This window comes from Benincasa hispida, chromosome 11, assembly GCF_027475165.1.
Source record: "Benincasa hispida cultivar pf3 chromosome 11, pf3_genome.v1.1, whole genome shotgun sequence".
Taxonomy (NCBI): Eukaryota; Viridiplantae; Streptophyta; class Magnoliopsida; order Cucurbitales; family Cucurbitaceae; genus Benincasa; species Benincasa hispida.
The window spans coordinates 55,500,104-55,528,074 of NC_143488.1; the positions used below are offsets into that span (position 1 = coordinate 55,500,104).

General features: G+C 29.7%; 1 protein-coding gene across 2 annotated transcripts; it reads left to right on the plus strand.

The window, feature by feature from the left end:
- Positions 1-11,609: 11,609 nt before the first annotated feature.
- Positions 11,610-17,241, plus strand: LOC120090331 (potassium transporter 8-like). Of its 2 annotated transcripts, none has more exons than XM_039047913.2 (8): positions 11,610-12,350; positions 12,476-12,965; positions 13,067-13,120; positions 14,413-14,673; positions 14,783-14,835; positions 15,304-15,427; positions 15,518-15,772; positions 15,982-17,241. In XM_039047913.2, exons 1-8 carry the CDS (start codon positions 12,312-12,314, stop codon positions 17,022-17,024), a joined length of 2,319 nt encoding a protein of 772 aa, XP_038903841.1. In that variant the 5' UTR covers positions 11,610-12,311; the 3' UTR covers positions 17,025-17,241. The 2 variants fall into 2 exon arrangements, with proteins under 2 accessions (XP_038903841.1, XP_090163336.1); XM_090307210.1 differs by having other exon boundaries at positions 11,645-12,350; positions 12,480-12,965.
- Positions 17,242-27,971: the final 10,730 nt, after the last annotated feature.

Here is a 27,971-nt window from a genome sequence, read left to right on the forward strand (position 1 = left end):
TAAGAATAGTTTTGAAACATTTATGAAAGTTGAGCGGTAATATTGCAACTTTTGAAAATATAAAAATATTTTTTAAATAAAAAGAAAAATTCAAGGATATCTGATATAATTTAATCTTATACTGATAATAACAAATATTTTTCATGGCAAATAACAATATGTCTGATTTATATTCTTCACTCAATTCATGAAGAAGAAAATCAAAAAGAATAAAAAACAAAATCTTCTCTAAATAATTACAATAGATTTTTTTTTAAGGTTAAAATCTTTTCAAATTCGACCTACTTGGAAAAAACCTTTCCTTTACTTAGAAAAAAAAAAAGTTCTATTTTTCTTTTTCTTTTTCTTTTTTTTTTCACACAAATACATGGAATATTTTAAATCATAGCTGATTTGAAATTCTTCCCAATTAAGGGCAACAACATTTTTTTCATAGGGCATTCTTGAATTTGAATAGGGTGAAAAAGATTAAAATATATTTAAATGATATTAAAAAAAAAACACACATACACATCCTATAGCTTCATCTACATTGGCCTAAGAATCTAATTCTTGTTTTGATTTTTTTTTTTTTTTTTCTAACCCAAATGGATAAGGTTCTTTGAATTTGAGATAAGACTTAATATGTTGAATTGGAATCCGTTGCTTTTGATATTTACAATCATGATGTAATATAATTTAAGATAAGTAGATAATAATTAATGAAAAAAATATTCGATGCATTTTTTATCATATCTATTTTTATACAATCTATTCAAGTATCTAATCATAAATCGTCAAGTGATAAATGACAAATAACAGAGAAAAAAGAAATAAATATGCACAAACGAAAAAAAATAGATGCATCCAGTGAGATTCTAACTCATGCCCTCTTTGATGCTAAGTAATATCGTCAGCAACGCTCACACAATTTAACATTTTTTTAGTTATTATTTACTTCCATTATTGTGTTTTCAATGTTTATATTTTTTTTCTTGAAAGACAAAATTCGTAAAGAACAATATTTTTCTAATAAGTTTAGGATATATTATATAAGATAGAAATAAACCAAATAATAATAATAATAATAATAAAGGTATAGTAACTCAATATCGATAGAAAGTATCAAAAAGTCTAAGTGCTAATTAAAATAAGATTTATTTTTGGGCAAACATTAATCTATATCTCTAAATTTTGGATGTCGCATCAATTTAAATTCTAAACTAATAATTAGATTAATTTAAATCCTAAACTAATAATTATATCAATTTAAACCATGAATTTTCATAATTATATCAACTTAAATCCTCTATTGTGTTTTATTTGTATGCAGTTATAAAAGTCCAGGGTTTAAATTAATATACTTACGAAAGTTCGGGGTTGAAATTGATACAATTATTAGTTTTGGATTTAAATTAATATATCAAAGTTCAGTATTTAAATTGATACGATTCTTAATTTAAGATTTTAAATTGATATAATTTCTAAAGTTTGGGGGTATAAATTAATATTTGGTTTTATTTTTTTTAATAAAATTTGCTGAGAGCAGCTGCCTGTGAAAGGGTTTGGCCACTAGTTTGTAGAAACTTAAAGAGACGTTCCTAAAGCTTAGAGAAAGTACCCAACTTTTGTAAAGAATATTCTATGGTGTTGATTAATTTATTCATCAATTCAACATTGAAGGCTGACAAAATGCCCTAATTTAATACTCACACGCCTGCATTACATAGATTAGGACTTCTTTCCCCATTTAAATTAATTAATTGATTTTGGCCTAATTCATCAACCTTTGAGTTTCAACTATAATTTTTTTTTTCTTTCTTCCTTTTAGTTCATTCAATGATGAAAATTTATATTTCTTATCGAGAATATTGCCTTAATTATCTGAGTTATGTTTTAAATTTGGTTTTTATTTAATCTTTGGGATCGCTTGGATTATTCAATCTTCACTAGGCCCAAATACTCCAGATCAGCACTGAAATGTGAAGAAATGACTGAGAAAGATTATGCCAAATCCTCGATGTTGGATACTCAATGCTTGATGTGAATTTCCTTCTTTGCTAGACGAGTTTCTGTTGAATCCTCGATGGAACTCAATGAAAGCTAAATGATACTCGATCCTACTCGATGAGTCTTAAGCAACTCAAAGGCGAAAGTGATCGACTCGAAGCTACTTGATAGCAGAAATCAATGCACAATTCAACTTGATACTCTAGATTCGATATGATTTGAAACAAGATTGTTTTGCACAGGATTTGCAGAAAGATAACACTCGATCGAACAAAGAAGATAAAGACAAGAAGAAGAACACAGAGGTTTACGTGGTTCGGCCAAGATGCCTATGTCCACAGGAAGATTAAGTTCCTTTTCACTAAGAAGATTGCGTACAACTTTTGTTTTTTTTTACAGAAAATAAGAAATGATGAACTTAACTCTCTGTTTCTGTTTTCTGATAAGAGGTAGTTATAACATATATCAACTTATCGTTACAACATGAAGTTAGTTATAAATAAAAAATAATATATATATTAGTAAAAAACGATTTGGTTCGATTTTAAATTCGATTTTCGAAATTGAAACCAAACTAAATCGAATTAATTCGATTTCAAAAAATTTTCAAACCGGATCCAACCGCATTTTTCAATTACACAGTTTTTAGTTCGATTCGATTTCTAGAAATGATTTGGTTTTGCGGTTTGAATGACCACCTCTGGCCCTGAGAGAAATTGTGTCAAATGAACCCAACTTGTGGGTACATTTTCAAAAATGTCTCAAATAACTTTTTTTTTTTTTTAATTTATTGATTTTCCCCATTTTTTTGTGTTTTTATCTTAATTAAATATTATTGTTTTTATTGTTAATTGGATGTTTTGAATGTTTTTATTATGTAATTTATTTTGAATTTGGCCGGTTTTGAAAAGCGCCATACATGGAAGTTTTTTTGCAATAATAATAATAATAAATAAATAAATAAAAATAAAAATCAGTTGGTGAATTTCAAACAGTTATTTCCTTTTCAGATTTTATTTTTTGGTGGAATAAATACAAAAATAAAACAAAAATGGAATGGGAAGCTTCGAAACTTCCAATTAATAAATACAAAACTATCATTTTAAAAAAAAAATAAACATAATAAAATATAACATCGGTCATGCATATATATTTGAGATGCTTTGAAATAAAGGAAAATAAATAAATTTATTTATAAATATAGCAAAATATCATTTTCTAGTTTATCATAATCTATTATTGATGGATTGTATTATTTTACTATTTTTTAAAATATTTTTTTATAGTTTTATCATCTAAAATAATTACTTTATATATTTTTCTCTCTTTTTATTTTTATTTTTAGAAAGGTTTGGCATATTTTTTTTTGGTTCAGATTTATTGTTTTTACACTTTTTTTTTCCTCTTCGGATTTTGATCTTAAACCATCAATTGCATTTTTTTCATTTTTTAAAAGAATATTTAGGTAGCATTAATTACATAATTGGAATTTATTTTATAGAAAATTTCAATATTTTTATTATTATTACTTTTAAATATTAAAGATAATTGACATATCGCATAAAAATTTGTATCTATTTCGTATCAAACCAATGGATTAAGATTGAAAGTTTTAACATTTTCCATTAAGAGACGTGGCCAAACCACAATGTAATCACAATTAAATTAATTCGAATAACTTAATTTATAATGAATCTAATTAAATAACATAATATAATCTATCATTAAAACCAAAAAACCATTTTTTTAATTAAAAAAAACCTATTTTTCTTTTAAGTTTCAAAATTTGAAATGTTTGTAAAAGCTAGATAATGGGACAAAGTAAATACACGAAATTGCTATAGGGAAATTGTATATACATGATAGAATGACCTTAATTTTCTTCTAACACATTAATATTATCACAAATCTATGTGTTCGATATTGATATAAGAGATGAATTGATATTTTTATTATACCATAAAAAATCAATGAAACATAAAAAAAAATAATCAATTATTAATACGGCTAATATAATATAAACAACAAGCATCTCAATTTAAATATATTTTTAATTTTAATTTTTGTTTTTTATATTTATTTTTTCAAAATTAATGATTAGCATCGATATTTTTAAAAAATGGAAAAGCTTGATATGAAGATTTTTTTTTTTTTTTTTTGAAGAGGTATTTTAATTAAAGTGTGAGGTGAGGGAATTGAACCTCAAATCACAAGATTGATAGTATAAACATTATGTCAGTTGAGCTATGCTCTTATTGGCTCAAAGATTTTAAACCATGTATTTTAGGCACAATTAATACAAGTGTAACGAATGTTTTCAAATGAAAGGTGTGTTGTGCATTTTATGTAAGGGTTAAGTTCATAGCCCATCCTTTTAGAATTAATAGTATCCCTTTATAGGAATTTGGAATGTTTTGTATCATGAAATTAAAGAAAATGTGGAAATCTTGTTTTTTTCATTGTTGTAATTCTTATTATAAGACATGATGGAAATTTTTATTTGAAGCAAGCCTAAAATTACATTTAGGCAATTCTTTATAAATTTATGGTTATTTACTTCTAGAAATTAGTAAATTTATCCTCAATATATTTATTAGAGTACTTCCTTAAAAATTTGTTAACAAAAAGTTGATAGATAATTAACTTATGTTATGAGTTGTTTTCAAATATAGAAAAATAAACAAAACTATTCATAAATATAGTAAAATCTCACAATAAACACCGATAGATAGTGACATTTTGTTATTTTTAAAAATATTTTTACCAGTTTGAGATTTAAAATAATTTCTCTTATTTTATTATTAATATATTTGTACATGTACTAAAATGTCACTTAATTGCTATTTATTAATGAAACTCAACGCGTTTATCTGTAAAATCTAATGTTTTCCTTTCAACAAAATCTAATTTTTCTTTTTAGTGTATCATGCCTACGTATCCAAACACTAAAGATAATATTAAGAAAATTAAAAGACTAAGAACTAAAGTATGAGTGACCTAAATGATAATTTGATGTATTCGAATAAATGATAATTCTTAATATAAAAAACAATTGGGTAAATCTAGTGTGATTTTGTTTATATAATTGGCTTTAAATGGGTAAACACTAGTTGATTAATAGGATATCGATTCTTCCTAGGTATATATTAGAAATTTTCACATGTAGAAAAAATGTCAAATTATTTATAGAAATAGAAAAAAAAATATTGATAGATACTAATAGACTTCTATCAATGTGTGATAAAAATTAATAAACTTCTATCCGTTTTTATCACTAATAGATATTGATAGACTTCTATCAACCTCTATCAACTTCTCTTAAATAAAATTAAAATTTTACTATTTTGTATAAATAGTTTCTCTTATTTTTTTTTTTTTTCAAGACTTTCATTTATATTATTTGTGGAACATTTTTTTCCTTTTTTTCTTAAAAATAATATCTCACTAACAAAAATGTTGACTAGGATGCCACCTAACCAAAAATAATAATGTATCACATAAGTTGCCATGACACGTTTCCACTAATATCATTGTTGATTTTTTTTTAGGGACCATCTTCAATTATTGTTTTCAAACTTTAGAGAAATAAATTCATTTTAGGTTTAGATATCATTCAATTTTTTTTAGAAAAAAAATATCTTATTCTAATAATAACTTCTAATTCTAATTTTATTAGGTTAGTCTTTGGACTTTTAAAATGTCTAATTTTAAACCTTAATTTTTAAGGAAAAAAAAACAATCATTTTAATTATAACTATGTTACTTTTCTATCTTAAATACATCTTATTTAAATACATCTTATTCAAATATTCGTGTCTAACTTATTTAAATTAAAATTATACTCAAATTAGCATACTAATACATTATATTTTAAGTTACATCATTAAGTACTTTTAAAATTTAAAAAAAAATAAGAACCAAAATAGCTTTTTTAAAAAGTTTAAAAATTAAAGAAGATTATAACCTTTCATTCTAATACCAATAGATTAAAGTGAAACATTTTCACTTATCGAGAAAAACATGCGTCTTTTTATGTGGATTCTATTGTTTTGCGAATTTATTTTGAGTTGGTTCCAATTATTTATTTTAGATTTTTATTTGAACTTATTGGATTATTATTTTTTTGTCTTTTTGAGTTTAGCAATACATGAAAATGGAAGGATTTCAAAACTCTTATTTTTCCGACAATGTGTGGGTAGATGAATAGAGCATTTAATTTAATGTGAAAGAGTATATACTATAATTAATTGAGTTTGTCAAAATATATATAGTTTAATTAATATAATATTTGTACTATCAACCTCGAAGTCGAAGGTTCATTTTCCTGTCAAAAAAGTTAAATTGTGTTTAAGTTAGCATAATGAATTGTTATTTTTATTATTATTAATCTCAAGATCAAACCATACGATAACAATGAAATTTGTAAATATATTATTGTTGGTAACACAATAATTTATATATGTCAATACGAGCCTATAACGATAACTGTGGTTAAAAAAAGTCCGATAATAATTGACATTTTTTTTAAAAAAAAAAAGTTGTACTAAAAAGAAAGATTATACGTACTAAAAAAAATCAATAGGCATTGATAGCTTTTTGAAAAAGAGGCTTATAATTAGAAAGGTAAGAGTCAAAGTAATTAGTTACACATCAATGTGTGCAAAGTTTGAAATGCATTTATTTCAAATCTTGCCCACTTGGGTAAATGAATTATAGGTTGTCATATAAGAATTCTGTCAAGGAAGTTGGATGAAATTCAATGATAATGACCATAATGTTATTTACTTAATATTGAGAGAAAAAAAAAAAACAAAATATGCATTTGAAAGTATGTGGGAACTAGTTTTTGCAAAAAAAAATGTTTAAATTTTGTTTTGTAGAATATATTATATTTTAAAGTAAGAAGTAGGAAGAGAAAATAATTAATTTCCGTTAGTATTAATTAGTTTAAATAATGAATTTTGTAAAGATACTTAATAAATTAGGACAAAATGTACTGTTTCTAGAATCGATGGTTGATGTCTACTAAGTCTTTAAGATTTCAAAAGAGACATTTTAATTCTCGATTTCTTTTTTTACTAAATACTCACTTTGGTCTTAATTGAAGTTTCAAATAATTATGAAACAAAATTTTGAAATTAATTTTAATAGTGATAAATAAGAGTGAAATTTAATTAATCATAGTTCTTTTTAATTAATTAATAGACATTAATATTAAAAACTGAAAGTGAATACGTATTTAATGAAAAACCAAAATTAAAAGTATAAAATCTTAAAATCTAGGGTCAAATTAAAACAAAATACAAATCTCAAGGGTAAATTTGTAATATTTTGAAACCTATGAACAAAATTGAAATCAAAGTCAAAACTTATTCACTAAAATTATAACATTTTAAAACATAGGGACCAAAATCAAAACTAAATTCAAAGTCAAGAGACCAATAAAGTATTTTCTCCAAAAGTTTTATTAACCTTAATTTTCTTTATCTTAATTTTGCTCATCATGAGATTTGAGATCGAGAGTAGTAGAAAAGTAATCTCAACCCCTCTGTCATAATTTGACTCTTTGATTAGTTTGAGTTTTAATTAAATTTACTTCCATTTGTAGGAACTATTAACGAGATTTTATCAAATTTAAGGATGAAAGTCTAATTTTTAAAATCATGACGACTAAATTAATTTTTTCATATCATAGAAATTAGATCGATAATTTGACTCTTTTTCTATTTAACAATGTATAGACGCAGAAAATTTGAACTGTAGACTTTTTAGTCAGAAAAATCATAAATTAAAATAATTATGATTTAGATGAGAAGATTATGGTTGAATTTTAGTTGGAAAATTGCTTGAGTTGACATGCTTATTCACATCAACATTATAGCACCACATCCACAAATGAGAATGCTAAAGGAGAAATGAGAAAAGGACCAAAGATACTTGAAAGAAAACAACCAGGACATTTATGTGGTGCTCGCTAAATACTCTTCAATAATACTTATGTCAAATGAAAGTTAATGTTAAACAAATTAGTGAAGTTGTGACTCGTACCATTCTTTGTTCGATAGAAAGGTGAATTATATTTAAAGATAAATCTTCAATGTCTTAATTTACAATAAATATGTTTGAAGGTTATTGACTTAATAGTACTCGTTTATCGTATGAAGGAGAAAACGTTGTTGACAACTATATGAAAAATAAGATCGCATGTATTATATTTAATCCACGATATATGTGTATTTTTTGTATTAAGTTTGGGAAAAATATGCTTGCTCTATTGTATTTTGAACGGATAAACTCTCATATACTTTTATGGTATCACGTACATATGTAAAATTAAAGATTAATATATACTAAAATTATAATTTTTTAGTAGGTTAAAAGAATAAAGTCCAAATAGAAGAAGCCAAAGCAAGAATAATTAGTAGGGGATTTGGTTTATTTGTGTTTAAAGGGAAACAAATTTAAATAAAAATAGGATTACATATTTTAGAAGTCAATACCTGGTAGATGATGGATCGCTTTCTACATGAATTTTCCTTTTCAAAGGAAATAAAACCAAATCAATAAAGGCAAACAACACCAACTTCTCAAGTTTTAGCCTTCTACCTTCTTCCATTTTTATGTTTTTTCCTAATTGAAATGGTCCACTTTTTCGTCTTCTTCCTCTTAAATTATTTCCCCATCTACGTCTTTTTTTTCCTTAATATAAAACTCTCGTATTTCTGTATCGTATTTGTATAATTTAAAATTATAAAATTTATAGTGAACTTAACTTAATGATAATTAATATATATTTCTTCTCTTAAGGTCAAAAATTGAATTTCTCATTATCGTAATTGGTGTACTAAAAAAAAATAGTTTTACAATATACATTATGTAAAGAAATAAGAACATCTGATGACCTTTTATAATAGTATATTTTTTGCATCTATTTATTCAGTTAAATGCAATATCAAAAAGTTTGTATAATATTTTTTTAGCATATTAGGTGGACGATTTAACTTTTGACCCCTCGTCGAAAAATATGTTGACAATTAATTGAATTAAGTACGGATTGGTTTGTAGAATCTTTTATTGATGGATAGATGGGTATTATTGCGAATTAATTCAAACAAATAAATAACAGGTTTTTTTTTCTTTTTATCTTAGTTTATATATCTTTATTTATTACTATTATCTATCTTAATTTTTTTGTTAAATTATATATATATAGTAATTGGTAAAAATGCATAATTACAGTATTTTATTTTATATAATCAAGTTAACTGAATATAACGATATATTATTAAACAAAAAATCAAAAGTTTGAATATTTTTTTAAAAAAATGTAGGCTTGTGAAATACCATGTCAATTTTATATATGTATATATATATTCCTGTACCGATTCTTTTATATAAAAAATTATTAATCAACAGTTGACTTTTTAAAACGTATCATAATTTACACAAAGATAATAGTGATTTAAAATTATCATTTATAAGAAAATTTACTATTGTTTCGATGAATTGACATAGATTGTATAACATAGATAATAGTAATTGATGATTAATTATTTGTAACGACCCAAATTCAGGAGAGATACATGAATGAACCGGTATCACATCTGAATGAGAGAGATCCTAAGGACATGAAAGTATGGTTAAGAAAAACTTAAAAAAATTGAAAGTTGCTACCTATACCAACAATGTGCACTTTCCTTTTCGGTGGCTCAATCATAAGAATTCTAAAGTTAAGCATGCTTAGCTTGGGTCAAAAAATTGGACATATTGGTTTGTATTTGGAGAAAACCAAATGGATCCAATGGTATATATACACCCCTAAAAATAAACAATCTTTTAGCATTTTAATTATTATGGTGTATGTATATTTGTTGTTTAGAAAAAAATCAATTATAATGGAGCTTGTATGTATGATGATAGAGTATGCATACATGTAATGGAAGAAATCAGAATTGATAAGTAGTCTGGTTACACTTAATTTGAGCTCAAAAGCATGCATGTAAAACTATTTTTAAACGAGGGTTTCAAGATAAATAATACCTTTGATGAAAACTCTTCAATTCCTACTTCTCTCCACGAATTGGGTTTTTTATTTATAAAAGTATCAAGAAAAAATGTCAAATTTCTATGAAAAAAGAAATAGATTCAATTTTAATTTTTAATTAGCAAAAAAGATCAATTCAAAACAAAGTGGTAATAAAAATAAAAATTGAAAGAAAAAAGAAAAATGTCAAAAACTAAAAACCATACCGATAATGAACTGATCCAAATAAAACCAATCCAATGGTTTTGTTTTTTTGTTGGACATTGGTTTGGATCTCTTCTTCGTAAAACTGATTGGTTTGATTTGGTTCTTAGTTGACCTCAAAATCGAAAAAATTGAACCGATTATCACCCCTAATCATGGCTAATTATTGTTGAACTAGGCTCAATTTATCACATATATATATATAGAGATGTCCACGAGGCGGGGCGAGGCCCGGGACGCCATTCCTCATCCCCGTCCCCGCTCCCCATTTCATTCCACATCCCCGTGAAATTTTCCACGAGGATCGGGGCGCGCGGGGAATTCGTGGGGATCAGTTCTTTTTCTGTTACTTTTTTTTTTTGTAAAATGTCAATTAATTTAAATCACTAATGTGATCAAATTTTAATTAAATAATTAACTTTATCACTAAATTGTTTATTATGGTTAGATTTATATGAAAATTTGAATTTAAAGATAAATTACTCAAATTTTGACCTAAAAAAATTTGAAATATTTATATAATAATAATAATAATAATAATAACATAACATTAGATAACTATACTAAATAAATATAAAAAAGCTAATCGGGGCGGGACCGGGGCCATGGGTGGGGACGGGAAATGCATTCCTCGTCCTCGTTTAGCTTATGAGAAATTTTTTCCCCACTCCTTTCCCTGCCTAATCAGAAATTATACTCACACGCTTCTATTAATTCTTTAAAAAAAACTCTCTTTTTCTTTTTTCTTTTTAGAATTTTTTTTCTTTTCTTTTCAAATCACAATATCGTATTTTAATTGTAGTATTCTATTTTTTTTCTTTAAGAGAAAATTGTACTATACTAATTAAAAATGATATCTTTTCAAAAATTAAAAAAAAAATGATATGAAGTATAAAAAGGGGTCTTTTTAAATATAAAAAATATTTAAAATTTATAGCAAAAATTTTCAAAAGTATAAACATTTTAAAATTTTTTTGCTTTAAAATGTAAATATTTTTAAAATTTTTTTGTTCATAAGAATTTCCGATATAAAAGTTCAGCATCAAGGCTCAAAAGCAACTTAGTAACTCAAATACAATTAATTTTTAATTTTTAATTTTTTTGGTGGACATTAAATTTTTGAAAAATTCAGAAAATTTCTAAAAATGTTTACACTATCTAACAAAAAGTTTCAAAATTATTTTGAAATTTTTTTGTAAATACTTAATTTTTTTTTTTTAATATTTAAAAAGGCCCCTAACTTTCTTGCCATATCAAGGAAAAAACTTATGGTACAGTGCAAAAAAGAAAGCATCAATTTTTTTGGAAAAAAGTTTTCCATTCTAAAGTAGAGTAGCTACAAATTAGGTGGAAATAGGATGAACAGTGTCTTATCTATAAATTACATAAAACGAAACAGAACAAAATGTCTAATCACAAAATACATGAAATCCAACAAAAAGAAAATTAAGCTCTTGATTTTGATCCATTAAAGAAGAAGAAACACCACCAGTATTCAAACGTTTATATGGTTTCCGTTTTACTACTTTTTTTCCCTTTAAAAGCAGCCCCTACAAACTGAACAGGGTGATGAATTTGCATTAATGGGGTCAGTTTTTTTTGGGTGGGTTCAAACTTTTTTCAATCGTGCTTGCTGAGCTGAGCACTACGGCCACTCAATTGCTCTTTTTAATTGTTCTTTAACAGTTTTCACTCAAAATCAGAATCCTATGAACCAACCCAAAATATCAAAATATCAAAATATCCCTCCTCATTTCTGAGTTCTCTTCTTTCTTCTTCTACTTTGATTCTCTTCTTTGTTTTTTAGCAATTGAAGCTTCTGACTCTTCTTTTTGAGGCCTTCTCTTCTTCATTCTTTCTTTCTTGTGCTGTTTGTTCATCATTCTTCTGCTTTTTCTTCTTGATTTGTCCGTACCCCTTCTGCATTGGTGGGTCCGCCATTGAATACACGTTACTTGTTTGGTTTTATTTTGAATTTGGCGAACTGGTGAGGGCGTTTAACCATCCGGGTCGTCTTTATTTCGCTTTAATTTTAATGGGTAACGAGTGTTTTGAAGCTCTGAGATAGCCATTGATGGATCTGGAGAGTGCTATTGGGGGCCACCCAATCAAGGTACTACAAGTGGCAGACTAATCTATTCATCATCATCATCATCATCATCATCTTCTTCTTCTTCTTCTTCTTCTTCTTCTTCTTCTTCTTCTTTGTTTTGTTGATTTTAATCTTTTTTGTTGCAGAAAGATTCGTGGAGAGCTGTTTTAACTTTGGCTTATCAAAGTTTGGGGGTTGTTTATGGCGATTTGAGCACTTCTCCTTTGTATGTTTACAAAAGTACTTTTGCTGAGGATATTCAACACTCTGAAACCAATGAAGAGATTTATGGAGTTCTTTCCTTTGTCTTCTGGACTCTCACGCTCATTCCTTTGATTAAGTACGTTTTTATTGTGCTTCGAGCTGATGATAATGGCGAAGGGGGAACTTTCGCTTTATACTCATTGCTTTGCCGCCATGCCCGAGTTAGCTCCTTGCCCAATTGCCAACTTGCAGATGAGGACCTTTCGGAATATACAATAGATGGTGTGGATTTAACCAACAAGAACACTTGTGGGTCGAGATTAAAATCGACATTAGAGAAGCACAGAGTGCTACAGAGGGTTTTGCTCGTTCTAGCTTTGATTGGGGCTTGCATGGTGATTGGAGATGGAGTTCTTACACCTGCAATTTCTGGTACTGTAGATTATTAATGTTGTTCTGTTTTCTTTTAAAATCGCTTGTGATTCTAGAGTTTGAATTGGTGGAACTTGGTGGTTTTGGGTCTTTCATGGCAGTTTTCTCTGCGGTTTCTGGGCTGGAACTTTCCATGGTTAAGGAACAACATCGCTGTAAGCTTCTTTGCTAATCTATTCGCTTGAATCTTCATGGAAAAATTGAGAAACCCTATGATTTCTTTTGGTATTCTGATTAATCTTCTGTTGTAATGAGATAAACAGTTCCTCCTCTTTTTCTTCTTCTTCTTCTTCAATGGTTCTGCTAATGAGTTTATTCAACATGAACAAAATTCTGGCCACAATATCTGGTAGTCTTTTTTGTGGCTATGCTTACTCTTTGCTTTTATTTTTCATTTCCCTTTGTCTGCTGATGCACTGTATGCTTCAAAGTATAGGACCTTAGAAAAATTGCAAATGTTTCCTTCTTTAGCTGTACAAATCTGAAGAGCTTTTTGTTATAATTGTTTATTATTGTAATGCAGACACTTGAAATAGTGGATGGGCATGGATTTCATAGTTTAATAATTACACAAATTATTGTGGGTCTCTGCATATATGATTGATATACAAACACCTCCAATCATAGTCAAATCACTATCATGTGAAGAAAAGAAGAAAAGAAAAGGAAAAGAAGTGTTAAATTAATACTTTTACTGAAAGTTTTTGAACTTTTCAAGTGGTATATAGCTTGCTGCTATGAGATTTAGACCAGGGGAATAAAATAAAATATCGTGCAATCAGCTAGGCTTGATTTTGGACTAAAGTTCTTGAGCAAGTCAGTGCAATCATTCATCTCTTGGTCAAACCATTTACCTTCTAGTTCATCATTGAAGTATCCGTATTACCCAATTTCGACGAGCTCTTTCATTATCATAGTAATGCTAATTGGGAGGTAACATCTTTCTGGTAGCGGGTTTTTATCGATCATTCATTATTGTTGATGGGTCCTTTTAACTTAAACTAGTAACCTTTCTTTTCTGTTTGTGAGTTGCTGTTGTCTGCTAACAGTGACCTTCAAAGATAATTACTATTTTTTCCTTGACCAACCATTTGGTTGCATTACTTGCCGACTGCTTGGGATTTTTGGTAATATTAACTTTTGATATCCTAATTCTTGTATTCTAGTCGAAAATCTTATTTCACACTCGACGATATGCAAAACAGATATAACTTTGTCCACATTTCAAAAGAACATACCAATATGTGAACAATATCTTCTTGGTTTTTACGATATTATCTAGACTATACAAACAGATGAATCTTGAATAAACGGGTCGTTTCTCTGAGAGTTGTCATTTTGGACTCTGCTCTACATTGTGGGGTCTCCTCTTGTTTTTGAGGAACCAATTCACTCTACATGCCAATAGAGTAAAACATGAAGTCTTAATAGTCTAATGCTTCTGCAGATGTTGAAGTCCCGGTTGCTTGTGCCATATTGGTATTCCTGTTTGCAATTCAACATTATGGAACCCATCGAGTCGGGTTTCTGTTTGCACCAGTTGTTATTACCTGGCTCCTGTGTATCAGTGCCATAGGGCTGTACAATATCTTCTACTGGAATCCGCATGTTTACCGAGCACTCTCCCCATATTATATGTACAAGTTTCTGAAGAAGACCCAAAGGGGAGGTTGGATGTCCCTTGGTGGAATCCTGTTATGTATTACAGGTAATGAGAATGGATCATTCCACAACATGTTCCTCCCAGTGAGTTTGTCTTCTCTTATATCTCTCCTCTTTGTTCTTAAGTTATCTGAAGTTGCCTGTTCGATATTCAGGTTCAGAAGCAATGTTTGCTGACCTCGGGCACTTCTCGCAGCTATCTATCAAGGTCATGTTTTCAATCAGCTGAACTTTCGAATAAAAGTTGTTAGTTTAAGATTTCTGAAACTAGAAGTTTTCTCAACTCAATATATGCGTAGATTCTTAATTTTAACTATGAAAATGGTTGTAGAAATATAGCAATGTGCTTATGATCATTTTATCTTGCTCGAATCCTTGTCGTGTATAAAATTATCTGCCTGTTATCCTTCAAGCTATCACTTATTGAAATTTCTAGAGATTTCCCTTTACTAACAAAGGACTTTGAGATCCATCTTTCTCTCTTCCCATTATCTCTTTTAATTTTCTATCTAGAAGCACAAAAAGTGCAAAGAAGTTGAAATTTCCCTTTACTAACAAAGGACTTTGAGATCCATCTTTCTCTCTTCCCATTATCTCTTTTAATTTTCTATCTAGAAGCACAAAAAGTGCAAAGAAGTTGAAATTCACTTTTCTAACAGAAGCTGTTCTACTGCAGATTGCTTTCTCTTTTGTGGTTTATCCATCGTTGGTCCTGGCATACATGGGGCAGGCTGCTTATCTTTCTCAACATCACGGTGCGGAAAGTAACTACCGAATCGGATTTTACGTGTCTGTTCCTGGTAGGTGTACAAATTTGATGCATTAGAGACAAGTGAACATTTTTCCGAAAAAATGTTAAAAGAGTTCAACTGTGTTTTTATATTTTACAGAGAAAATAAGATTGCCTGTTCTTGTGATCGCCATTTTAGCCGCAGTGGTAGGAAGTCAAGCTGTCATTACTGGGACTTTTTCAATAATAAAACAGTGCTCATCATTGGGTTGCTTCCCGAGGGTCAAAATTGTTCATACCTCCTCGAAAATCCATGGTCAGATTTATATACCGGAGATCAACTGGATGTTGATGTTCTTATGCTTGGCTATTACTGTTGGCTTTCGAGACACGAAACGCATGGGCAATGCATCAGGTATTCTCTCCACATGATTTGATCTCTTCCTTTTTCTACTCATTGTACTTTGGGTCGTTGTTTTTGTTTGAGGCAATATACTAACTCCTCCAAAGTCCAAACGGCTACTTTTCGATCAGGCTGATTATGTTATATCTAATCATATCATCTCCTTGACCGCACAGAAACTCGTTCTCATGAACTGATCTTTTTGCCATTTTAACTGACAGGCTTAGCAGTGATAACTGTTATGCTGGTGACAACGTGCCTAATGTCTGTAGTCATCATCTTATGCTGGCATAAAAGCTTTCTCTTTGCCATTGCCTTCATACTCATTTTCGGGTCCATTGAATCGCTCTACTTCTCAGCATCTCTCATCAAGTTTCGAGAAGGGGCCTGGGTTCCCATCGCCCTCTCACTCATCTTCCTAATAGTCATGTATGTATGGCATTATGGAACACGCAAAAAATACGAGTTTGATGTTCAAAACAAAGTCTCAATCAACTGGCTCCTAGGCCTAGGTCCCAGTTTAGGTATTGTGAGAGTACGCGGAATTGGCCTCATATACACCGAACTCGTCTCAGGCATCCCCGCTATCTTCTCCCACTTCGTAACAAACCTCCCTGCCTTCCACCAAGTCCTAGTCTTCCTCTGCATCAAATCCGTCCCTGTCCCACACGTGAGACCCGGAGAAAGGTTCTTAGTAGGAAGAGTTGGGCCAAAAGAGTACCGTCTCTACCGATGCATAGCACGGTACGGCTATCGTGACATCCACAAGGACGACATGGAGTTCGAGAAGGACTTAGTGTGCAGCATTGCTGAGTTCATCCGGTCCGAGAGAGCAGAGACGAGCGTAAAGCTAGAAGATATAGAAGAAAGTGAGAGAATGACAGTAGTTGGGACATCTTCAACACATGTAGATGGAGTGAGAATGTGTGAAGATGAAGGAGAAACAGCAGAAACATCGGAGGTAAGAGAGATAAAATCACCAAAAAAACTGAGGAAGAGAGTGAGATTTCTTGTACCAGAGAGCCCACAAATGGAAATGGAAGCAAGGAGGGAGTTGCAAGAGCTAATGGAAGCCAGAGAAGCAGGAATGGCTTTCATAATGGGACATTCATATGTGAAAGCAAAGAGAGGATCAGGTTTGTTGAAGAAAGTGGTGATAAATTATGGGTATGATTTTTTGAGAAGGAACTCAAGAGGACCAAGTTATGCTTGGAGTGTTCCTCATGCATCTACTTTAGAGGTGGGAATGGTCTATCAAGTTTGATTTAAATGCTTCCCTCCCCCTTTTTGTTTTACTTTAACTTTGTGCATTCTCTAGTCTCTCATTGTATATAATAAAAGCATTTTTGTCCAAGCTTTCATCTTTCTTCTTATAGGCTATTTTGGATCTCACTTCTTGTAATTCTATAACTTGCTTACTCTCAAAACTTAAGACCTGCCCTCCCAATAAAAGGAAATAAAATGGGTACTTTTTTTCTTCCTTTGAGATGGTCATAATAGCAATATGCAACTCTATTAGAATTCAATTTTTACCCACTAAACTTTGCAGATCCGAGTCAATGTTAATCCAAAATTTTATATTTTATTGATTAGAGCTCTAAATTTGAATGGGTGTTGTTGTTGAACGAGAAATTTTGGATTAATCACAAACTGTCACGTCATTCACTAAATGAATGACAATATTCCAAATCATCGAATGTGGGACCAACTAGGAGGTGATATGTGTCCCAAATTGAAGTTGAAGACAAATTTCGATGATGTCACGTGGTTTTATCATGACCGTTGAATCATATAAGATTAATTTGACTCAATTTGATATTATTATTTGGGTTAAAAGTCCAATTGAGCCCAAAAATAGGCTTAGTTTGATCAAAATGTCAAATAAGGCCCAAATCTAATTAGTTGGGCCCAGGGGTCAAGTCAATGGACCAATCAAGGCTAAGCCCATGAAGCCCACTTGAGAGCTCTATAAATAGAGAGGTTTTCCTCATTTGTGAGAGTCAGCAATTCTACACTTCAGAGAGCTTATAAGAAATTATCTACAATCAGAAGACTCTTTGACTCTTGAAGTTGACTACGCTTGAAGACTGAAGTCCTTTGGAGATACAAGTATTCTGAAGACCGAAGTCCTTTGAAGATATAAGCATTCTGACCATGCTTGAAAACTGAAGTCCTTTGGAGATACAAGCATTCTGAAGACCGAAGTTCTTTGAAGATACAAGCATTCTAACCGCGCTTGAAGACTGGAGTCCTTTGAAGATACAAGCATTCTGAAGACCGAAGTTTTTTGAAGATACGAGCATTCTGACCACACTGGAAGGCTGAAGTTCTTTGAAGACACAAACATTCTTCCAAGACTCTAAGCTCAAGAACATCCACACACTCTGCTTCTATACATCAAGCGTATGCATTCAATCGAGAGAGAGTCAGATGATCAAGTACAAGAGATCAAACCACATCACATCAAATCAACATCAACATCAACATCAACACTAACTCAAGTTCAACTCCACGAAACAAGTTTCTCCGGAAGCCTCATGCGAACACTAATTCTTCAAGAAGATCATCAAGCCCAAATACCATTTCAGCTAGTTTAGTTTACATAACAAATTTTATCTTGTAACGGTCAGATGGTATGTGTTATAAATACTATTGATCAGAATAAAAAAAAGAGAGAGAGAGAATCATCGTACTTTCTATTTTTCTATAAACAATAAATGTTGTAAGCAATCTTCGAGTAAGAAAGAAAGAGAATCTTCCCGTGGATGTAGGCTTATTAGTCGAGCCACATAATTCTGCGTGTTCCTTCTTTTTCTCTTTATCTTATTCTTTTCAATCTTCGTCTGTTTCTCTAAAAATCAAGAAAACACAATCTTGTAATCAAATCACAACGTTTTTCAGAGTATCGAGTTGCATTGAGTCAAGAATTTCTCTTATTGAGTAGCATCGAGTAAAAAATTTCTCCCTTCGAGTTGTTTTGAGTAAAGATCAATACTCATCGAGTAAGATCGAGTAAAGATTAACACTCATCGAGTTCCATCGGGGAAAGAACAAAAACTCATCGAGGATAGAAGGAAAAATCCATCGAGTAACGAGTATTTATACATCGAGGATTTAACAGTGTTTATTGATTAAGAGAGAAAAACAAAGATAGCTTTACCTGAAGAAACAGAGCCTTCCTCAGCCATTTATTCACTAACTCATGATTGATCTTAATTAATTGGGCCTAGACAAGATAGTATAACCCAACAAAGTTTGATATCAGAGCATTTGAAGATCATCAAGATCAGCATTCTTGAAGCATCAAGATACTCAAGAAAACCGTTCTCGGTATTTTTTGGTTGTTGCTAGATTTGAGATAGAAATGTTCGATGGAAAGGGTGATTTTGGTCTGTGGAAGGCCAAAATCAAGGCTATTCTTAGACAACAGAAAGCTCATAGAACCCTGTTAGACCCATCGAATCTGCCATCTACGTTAACAACTCAAGAAAGGGAAGACATGGAACTTTAGTTCTTAATCTCAGTGATAGCATTTTGAGACATGTGATCAATCAAGACACGACTTAGAAAATGTGGATCAAGCTGGAAGATCTCTATGCAACTAAGGATCTACCTAACAAGATGTTTTTAAGAGAAAAATTCTTCACATTTAAGATGAATTCTGCTAAAACACTATCAGACAATCTGAATAAGTTTTAAAATATAGTTTATGAGTTCAAGAGCCTTGACGAAAAGATTGGCGATGAGAATGTGAAGCCTTTGTTTTGTTGAACTCTCTACTTAAAGCCTACAGGAGGTAAAGAATGTCTTGAAATATGGCAGAGAGTCAGTCACCATTGATGCCATTATTTCAGCATTGAGAACTAGGGAGTTGGAGCTTCATACAGTAAAAAAGGAACAACCTGGTGTAGGAGGGCTATTTGTCAAGGGAAAAAACAAGCAGAATCATTCTAAAAGGACTAAGAATCAGTCTGGTGAAGAGCATAAACCAAAAAACCAAATTGAGATGTAATTACTGTAAGAAGAAAGGACACTTAATGAGGAATTGCTACAACTTAAAACGAAAAAATCAGAAAAAAGAAAAGGATCATAAAGGAAAACAACTAGAAGCCTCTGTGGTTGAAGGGTCTTATTTCTATTTTGATGTTTTAGCCTCTACTAGAAACAAAACCAACCAAATAAGTCTTCTTGGGAAGCATGACTGGGTACTTGACTCTGGCTGTACCTATCATATGACACCCTTTAGACCTTGGTTTAATACCTATAAGAATGTGGATGGAGAATCTATGTACATGGGGAATAATGAAGCCTGCAAAATCAAAGGGGTTTGTTCAGTATCCTTAAAGCTAAAGGATTGATCAATCAAGCTTCTTAGAAATGTGAGACATGTACCTTTACTCAAGAGAAATTTGATATCTCTGGGTATGCTTGATTCCAGTGGGTGTGAATGCAGAGGAAATGATGGAATCCTAGAAGTGATTAAGGATTCAAAGGTAGTTTTGGTTGGTGAAAAAGTTAATGATCTCTATATAGTAAGAGGAGTAGAGATGATAACTAGTGCCTACACTGTTTGAACAGCAAAATTGACAGAGGCAGACTTATGGCACAAAAGACTATTCCATGTCAGTGAAAAAGGGATGCAAGCACTATCTAAATAGAGTATACTACCCAAAGGGATCAATGAGTATCTTTCCTCATGTGAACACTGTATTTTAGAGAAAGCTACCAGACAGAGCTTCACAAAATCTTAGCATACCACCAAAGAAATACTGGACTATGTTCATTCTGACCTATAGGGACCATCTCCTACACCAAGCCTTAGTGGCTCAAGGTATTTTCTAACCTTAATAGATTATTTTTCTAGGAAGAGTTGGATATACTTCCTTAAAACTAAGGACCAAGTCTTTGGGAGGTTTAAAGAATGGAAAGCTATGATAGAAATACAAACATCTAAAAGGTTAAAATACTTTATAACTGACAATGGGCTTGAATTTTGTAATGAGAACTTTGACAAATATTGTAGTGAGAATGGTATAACTAGGCGTAGAACTGTGAGGTACACACCTTAATAGAATGAGGTTGCTGAGAGGTTAAATAGAACTATAATGGAAAGGGTAAGATGTTTGCTTTCTGATTCTATCCTAAATGAAAACTTTTGGGCAGAAGCTGTAGCCTACACTGTATATACCTTGAATAGGTGCCCTCACATATCTCTAGAGTTATTTACCCCTGAGGAGAAGTGGACTAATCATCCTTATAATCTAGACAACCTTAAGGTTTTTGGGTGTGTAGGGTTTGTTCACCAAAATAAGGGAAAGTTGAAGGATAGATCTTTTAAGTGCATATTTTTAGGCTTTATAGAAGGTGTCAAAGGATTTAAAATGTTGCATCCAGTAGAGAAGAAGTTCATAATTAGTAGAGACATCACCTTTAGAGAAGAGAGATGTTTATGCAAAAAGAGAAGAGACTTGAGGATGAAGTTGAGACATTTACCATAGGAATTGAGGTAGAGTTAACTATTGAGCAACCAACAGAACCTAACTTACCCAGTGACAAAGGAGAAGTTGAGGAAGAAGCAGGGGAACAAGAGGAGACTGTTAATTAGGCCAGAATTGAGTTAGTATGCCTTAGTCAGGGATAGACAAAGGAGAACCATTACCCCTTCAGCAAGATATACTGAAATGAACTATATGAATTTAGTTCTAAATGCTATTGTGGCTCCTACTGACCAAGAACCAACAACTTTTGAAGAAGCAACAAGTTGTTCTAATGCAAGGAATTGGATAGAATCCATGAATGAGGAAATGCATTCACTAAATATGAATGATACTTGGTCTTTAGCTTCTCTGCCTAAGGGTTATAAACTAGTACCTTCCAAATGGGTTTTCAAACTCAAAGAAGGTGCATCATGTGATCAGAAACTTAGGTATAAGGCAAGGTTGGTTGTAAAGGGTTTTACATAAAGGGAAGGAATAAACTACTTAGAGATTTTCTCTCCCATTGTCAAACATAATTCTATAAGGCTTCTCTTATCTTTGATTACTCAAAATAACTTAGAATTGTATCAATTAGATGTGAAAACTGTCTTCTTTGTGGACATCTGGAAGAGACGATCTACATGATCCAACCTAAGGGATTTGAAGTTAAAGGAAAAGAGAATCTGTATTGCTTACTTAACAAGTCAATCTATAGGCTAAAACAATCAACTAGGTGCTGGTATAGAAAGTTCAATGGCTATATATATAGCATTAGATTCAAATGAAGTTCCTATGACATATATGTTAATGTAAATACAAGTTCCTACAAGGACAAGGTTTACTTACTCATATATGTGGATAACATGTTACTGGCAGGTAGGTCCAAGGAAGACTTAACTCATGTTAAAAACCTCTTAAAAAGAGAGTTTGACATGAAGAACTTGAGAGAAACAAGCAAAGTTCTAGGGATTGAGATCCTAAGGAACAGGGAGGAGTCATCTTAAGCATCAACCAGTTTAACTATTGTAAGAAGATCCTAAAAAGGTTTAACCTAAGTGATGTTAAACCTGTAAGCTTACCTATTGCTCAGCACTTCAAGTTATCCTTAGCTAACTCTCCTAAAGATTCTGACCTAGAATATAAAAAACAAATGTCTATTATACCCTATAGTCAGGCAGTCGGAAGCCTAATGTATTTAATGATTTTTACCAGACCTTATCTCTCATACTTAGTTAGTCTTGTTAGTAGATATATGTTTAACCTAAGTAAGAGACACTGGGAGGCCACTAAATGGATCCTAAGATACTTAGTTTCGTCTAAAAACTCAAGACTAGTCTACCAAAAATCAGTTGAACCAAACTTAGAGCTATATGGATATGTAGATGCTGACTATGTTAGTGATTTAGACAAAAGAAGGTCCCTAACAGGCTATATATTCCTTTGTGGTCCTATTCTAATCAGCTGGAAAGCCATATTACAACCTATAGTGGCTTTATCTACGACAGAAGCTGAGTATATGACATTAACTGAAGCAATTAAAGAGGCATTGTGGCTTAAGGGATTGTTGAAAGACTTCGGATTAAGTCAAACAGTAGTAAGACTTTACTGTGACAACCAAAGTGCTATACACGTCTCTTAGTGTCAGTGTCAGCCCGAAATCCACAATATTACACTAGAATAAAACATATTGATATAATGTATCATTTCATCAGAGACAAAGTTGAGACAGGGGAAATAGAAATCTTACAAGTTCACACATCAGAGAACATAACAGACATGCTGACAAAACTGGTATCAAAACTTAAATTGATCAAATGTCTAAAACAAGTTGGTTTCGAACTTCCAGTCATAGGGTAAATAGAATGGTTAGAATCAGGAAGATCAGAAGATTGTAGGCATTAGAGTCAAGGTGGAGAATTTGTAAAAGTAGTGACTTAAATACCATTTCAACTAGTTTAGTTTACATAAAAACTTGTATCTTGTAACGATTAGATGGTATGTATTATAAATACCACTGATCAGAACAAGAAAAAAAAATCATCGTACTTTCTATTTTTCTGTAAACAACAACTGTTGTAAGCAATCTTCAAGTAAGAAAGCAAGAGAATCTTCCTCTGGATGTAGGCTTATTAGCCGAACCACGTAACTCTGCGTGTTCCTTCTTCTTCTCTTTATCTTCTTCTTTTCAATCTTTGTATGTTTCTCTACAAATCAAGAAAACACGATCTTATAATCAAATCACAACATTTTCAGAGTATCGAGTTGCATCGAGTCACGGATATCTCTTATCGAGTAGCATCAAGTCAAGAATTTCTCCCTTCGAGTTGCTTTGAGTAAAGATCAATACTCATCGAGTAAGATCGAGTCAAGATTAACACTCGTCGAGTTCCATTGAGGAAAGAATAGAAACTCATCGAGGATAAAAGGACAAATCCATCGAGTAACGAGCAGACACTCATCGAGTAATGAGTATTTACACATCGAGGATTTAACAATGCTTATCGATTAAGGTAGAAAAATAGAGATAGCTTTATTTGAAGAAACAGAGCTTTCTTCAGTCATTTCTTCACCAACTTAGGATTGATCTTGATTAATTGGGCCTAGACAAGTATAACCCAACATATAGTTTATTTTGAAATCATCAAAATATTATGTATTAGAGATTGTACTCACTTTCCACAACATTAATACAAATACAAAAGTTTAAATTCCACGAATTAAGTTTCTCCGGAAACCTCGTGTGAAAAGTTGCAATTATCATCTATTCTAAACTGAACTTAAAAAATAATTAGCTAAGCTAACAAAACATTTTAAATCTTGAAGTAAATATCAATAATAAATTATGAATTACAAGATTAAATATTTAAACCTCATTACACTTTTTTTTTTTTTTTTAAATCCACCTTAATATCAAGGTTTAAAATATTGATGTCGATGGAAATACCAATGTCCCAATTTTATGAAAATGTTGATATCAATTGAAATTTTGAAAAACTTAATGAAAATGGATAGAAATTGTTATAATTAGTTAATGGAACTTTGATTGTGATTGAATTATACCATAATTGACCATTTTTAAGCATCATTACAATGAAGTAAGACAACATTTAGATGTATATTTAAAACATATGTATAAATGTTGATGCGAGAGCAGAAATGAAAAAATAATTACAAAATAATATCAAATAGTGATTATTAATTACAAAAATAAAAGACATGAAGTATTTGCATAAAAAATAATTGTAAATTGTTTATTATGAGACGAAGTGGATACAAAAATGAAAAATTATAGCATTAAACTTATATAATATAATAAGGATATAAAAATCATAACATTAAATATGATAGAGATACAAAAAACATAACATTAAACTTAACACAACATATCGAAAAGAAGAAAAAAAAAACCCATGAGTAGATAAAGTTTGAGAGAAAATTAGAGGAATATTAGAAAACTCACATCAATTCAAGTTTGAGGTGAAATGATGTAAAAATTTAATGAAAAAAAGTTTGAATGAAGTTAAAAATAAATATGTGATTTCTTTGAAAATACAATTTTTTTTATCGTAAAAGAGAAAAAAATTCCATTGAGCTAGTATTAGCTAATTGCTTTAAAAAAACCAAAAAAATTCTTAAAATTGCACGAAAATATTGAGATTTTGAGAAATGGGGCAAAATTGAAATTTCCCTTACCAAAATTTTCTAGTATGCTTATTACACAAATGTGCAAATAAAAATTGGGGAAATTGGAGTGTGTGGCAAGGTTCATTCTGAAAAATGGCAAAATTGTCCCAGAAATAAGATTTATGGCCAGTCACGTGACATGCACATGACCACAATTTTCTAAATTCCTGGTCCTTGTCTGATTCGTAATTGTTGTTATTGATGAAACTACAAATAACAAGTAATTGTAAAATAAAACATAAAGTCGAATTATGTATAATGGTTGATTTTCTTCCGGTCATCCTGATTTTGCTCAGGTAGTTTACATAATCTTCATATTTTATTATTAATTTAGATTTTGTTTAACCACTTTTCATATTAATTTCATCTAAATTGAATATCCATTTTTTCTATCAAATTAATATTTTAAATACTCATATATTATCAAATTTTATTTTATCTAATCAGATTTCAAATTTATTCAAATCTTTAAATGGTTTTTCATTACTTTTTACCTATTCAATTTTATTCAAAATTTTGAATTGTTTTTCATTACTTTTTATATATTCAATTTTATTCAAATTTTTGAATTGTTTTTCATAATTTCATACATATATTCTTAATACATTAGTTATATATTTTTAGGATTAAATTGTTTTATATATTATTTTTGCTATTATTTTAACGATTTTCATAATTTTATACATATATTTTTAATAAATTAGTTGTATATTTCTCATATCCTTGAATGACCATTTTTTTACGAAGTGATATTTCTTTTTTACAAATTGTTAAAATATTCTTCATTTTTTAATCAATTTTAGCACTTACATATTATTATAGTTATGTTTATAAAAGATTTCACCAATTAACTAACATATAGTTACATAATATGAAGCTATGGCATTTAATTATTTTTACATTTACACATATAACATAATTGTAATGTAAACTTATGAGATTTTAACTATAATTTTTTTTTTTTGTGATTCGTTATTATAACAAAATTTTGTATCTTTCTATTTTCCTTCATGATTATCTATCTAAATCTATCTTTTGTCATCAGATTTGATTTTATTTTATCCGTTGTCGATTTACTTATATATTTTCTTATCAAATTTGGTTTTACCTTATTCCTTTTAATTTATTTATACATTTTGTTATCAAATTCAGTTTTTTGTTTTTTTTGTTTTTTCAAATTGATTCAGTTTTATCTAATTCTTTTTCAAATTTTTTAATATATTTAGGGATTTGTATTCTTATCAAAGTTTAACTATTTTTTTTATTTCATGCATTTTTTTCTTTTATATTATTACTATTTATATAATTTATTTTTAAAAAAATGTAATATAATAATATAATAATATATCATTGGTATATAAACTTTAATATTCCTAGATCTTGTGAATTTAAATTAATTATCTCAAATTATTGGATTTTGTTTCTTTTTAATTTTGTATTTTAAAAAATTTGATAACCAAAACTAATGTAATTGAGAAGATAATCTATTTAAATTTATTTGATATGAGATTTGAAATTTTTACATTTAAATTGATAAAATATTTACAATTTGTAAATTTTAAATTTAAGAGGGAAAAGTATAAGAGTCAACCTTAGAATTATATATATATATTCCATTTCTTAACAACCCAATAGATTTTAGTTGAGTTTGAAATATCTAGATTTTGTTTTAGAATTCAATTTTAATATAATTCAAATCAATAAAAAATGAATAAAAGAAAAAAAAAACCCTACGGGCTATAACTTCTTTCTCTTTTCCCATTTTTGTTGTTCTACCATTATCGGAGTCACATAGCATACCACCAACAAGTTAAGGTGTGTTTTTTTTCTTTCTCACTTTTTTTTTGTTTGTTCATGAACTTGTAATCGGCAATCATACAACTCCAATATATGATTTTTCTTTCCATCATTTGTTTCTTATTCTCCATGACAGTGTGTATTGTGATCTCCTAATGAAAAGGAAACTGAAGGAAGAGGTGTTGTGGTTGCGTGAAGAAATTCTCAAATCCCTAATTTCTTTTTAAGAGGAAAACCAAAGAAGAGCATAAGTTTTTCAAATCCCTAGTTTTTTCTTTTTATTTGAGTTACTGGTGATTTTGGTTTTAATTATTTTTTATTTTCTATGAATGCTTTGAGAATTGTAGTAATCATATCATGTAGGTGTTGATTAGACTTTTAGTAGACTACATTAGTTATCATGGTAATTGTTTAAAGTGTATTTGAAGTTTTTCTGCTTCAACTTATGAACATTAGATATTTATTTGTAAGTGAGGGCAATTTTGATAATTTATCATTATTAATTTTTTTATTATTTAATTCGATTTTGCTATTTTCACAATTTTAAATTTTTTTTTGCTATTTTTTTTCAAATGAAACCTTTAAATTTACTATTTATCTGGTCAACCCTAAAAATGGTCTATTAAATTTTAAATGGACACTTTTAGTTCATGAATTTTTTTTTCCCTTAGGGCCTAATCCTCTTTACAACTTTAAAAATTTCATTTCTTTTTGTAATGTTAATTTCACAAACTCTTTTAAACTCTCTGTATTTTAAAATTGCCCAACCCTACTAGGATTGGTCACTTATTTCAAATTTCATAGGTCAAAAGTATAATATTAAAATTTTGTTGGTATGTCGATATTTCTATGTTTCTATAGGTTTGATATCGACATGATGGATGAATTGATATTTCTATTATACTTGTAGAAAAATTAATGAAACACATAAAATAAACAACAAAATGTCATCCATGTAAATATAATATAAATAATAGGGATGTTAAGTTATTTAAAAATTATAAAATATTTATTTACTAATTTAAATCTTTTTATTTTTTGTTTTCATAGTTTTCCAAAAATATCCATGGACATTTATATTACAATTGACATTTTCAGATTTCAATATTTAACATTTTAAACCTTGATTAATGGTTAGAGTGTTTTATCCCAATTGATTTCTTCATTAATTTTGAAAAGTTAAAACTAAAAAAAATAACATTTAAATATTATTTGAAATTAAACTATAAAAACCCCTCAGAGCCAGTTTTCCC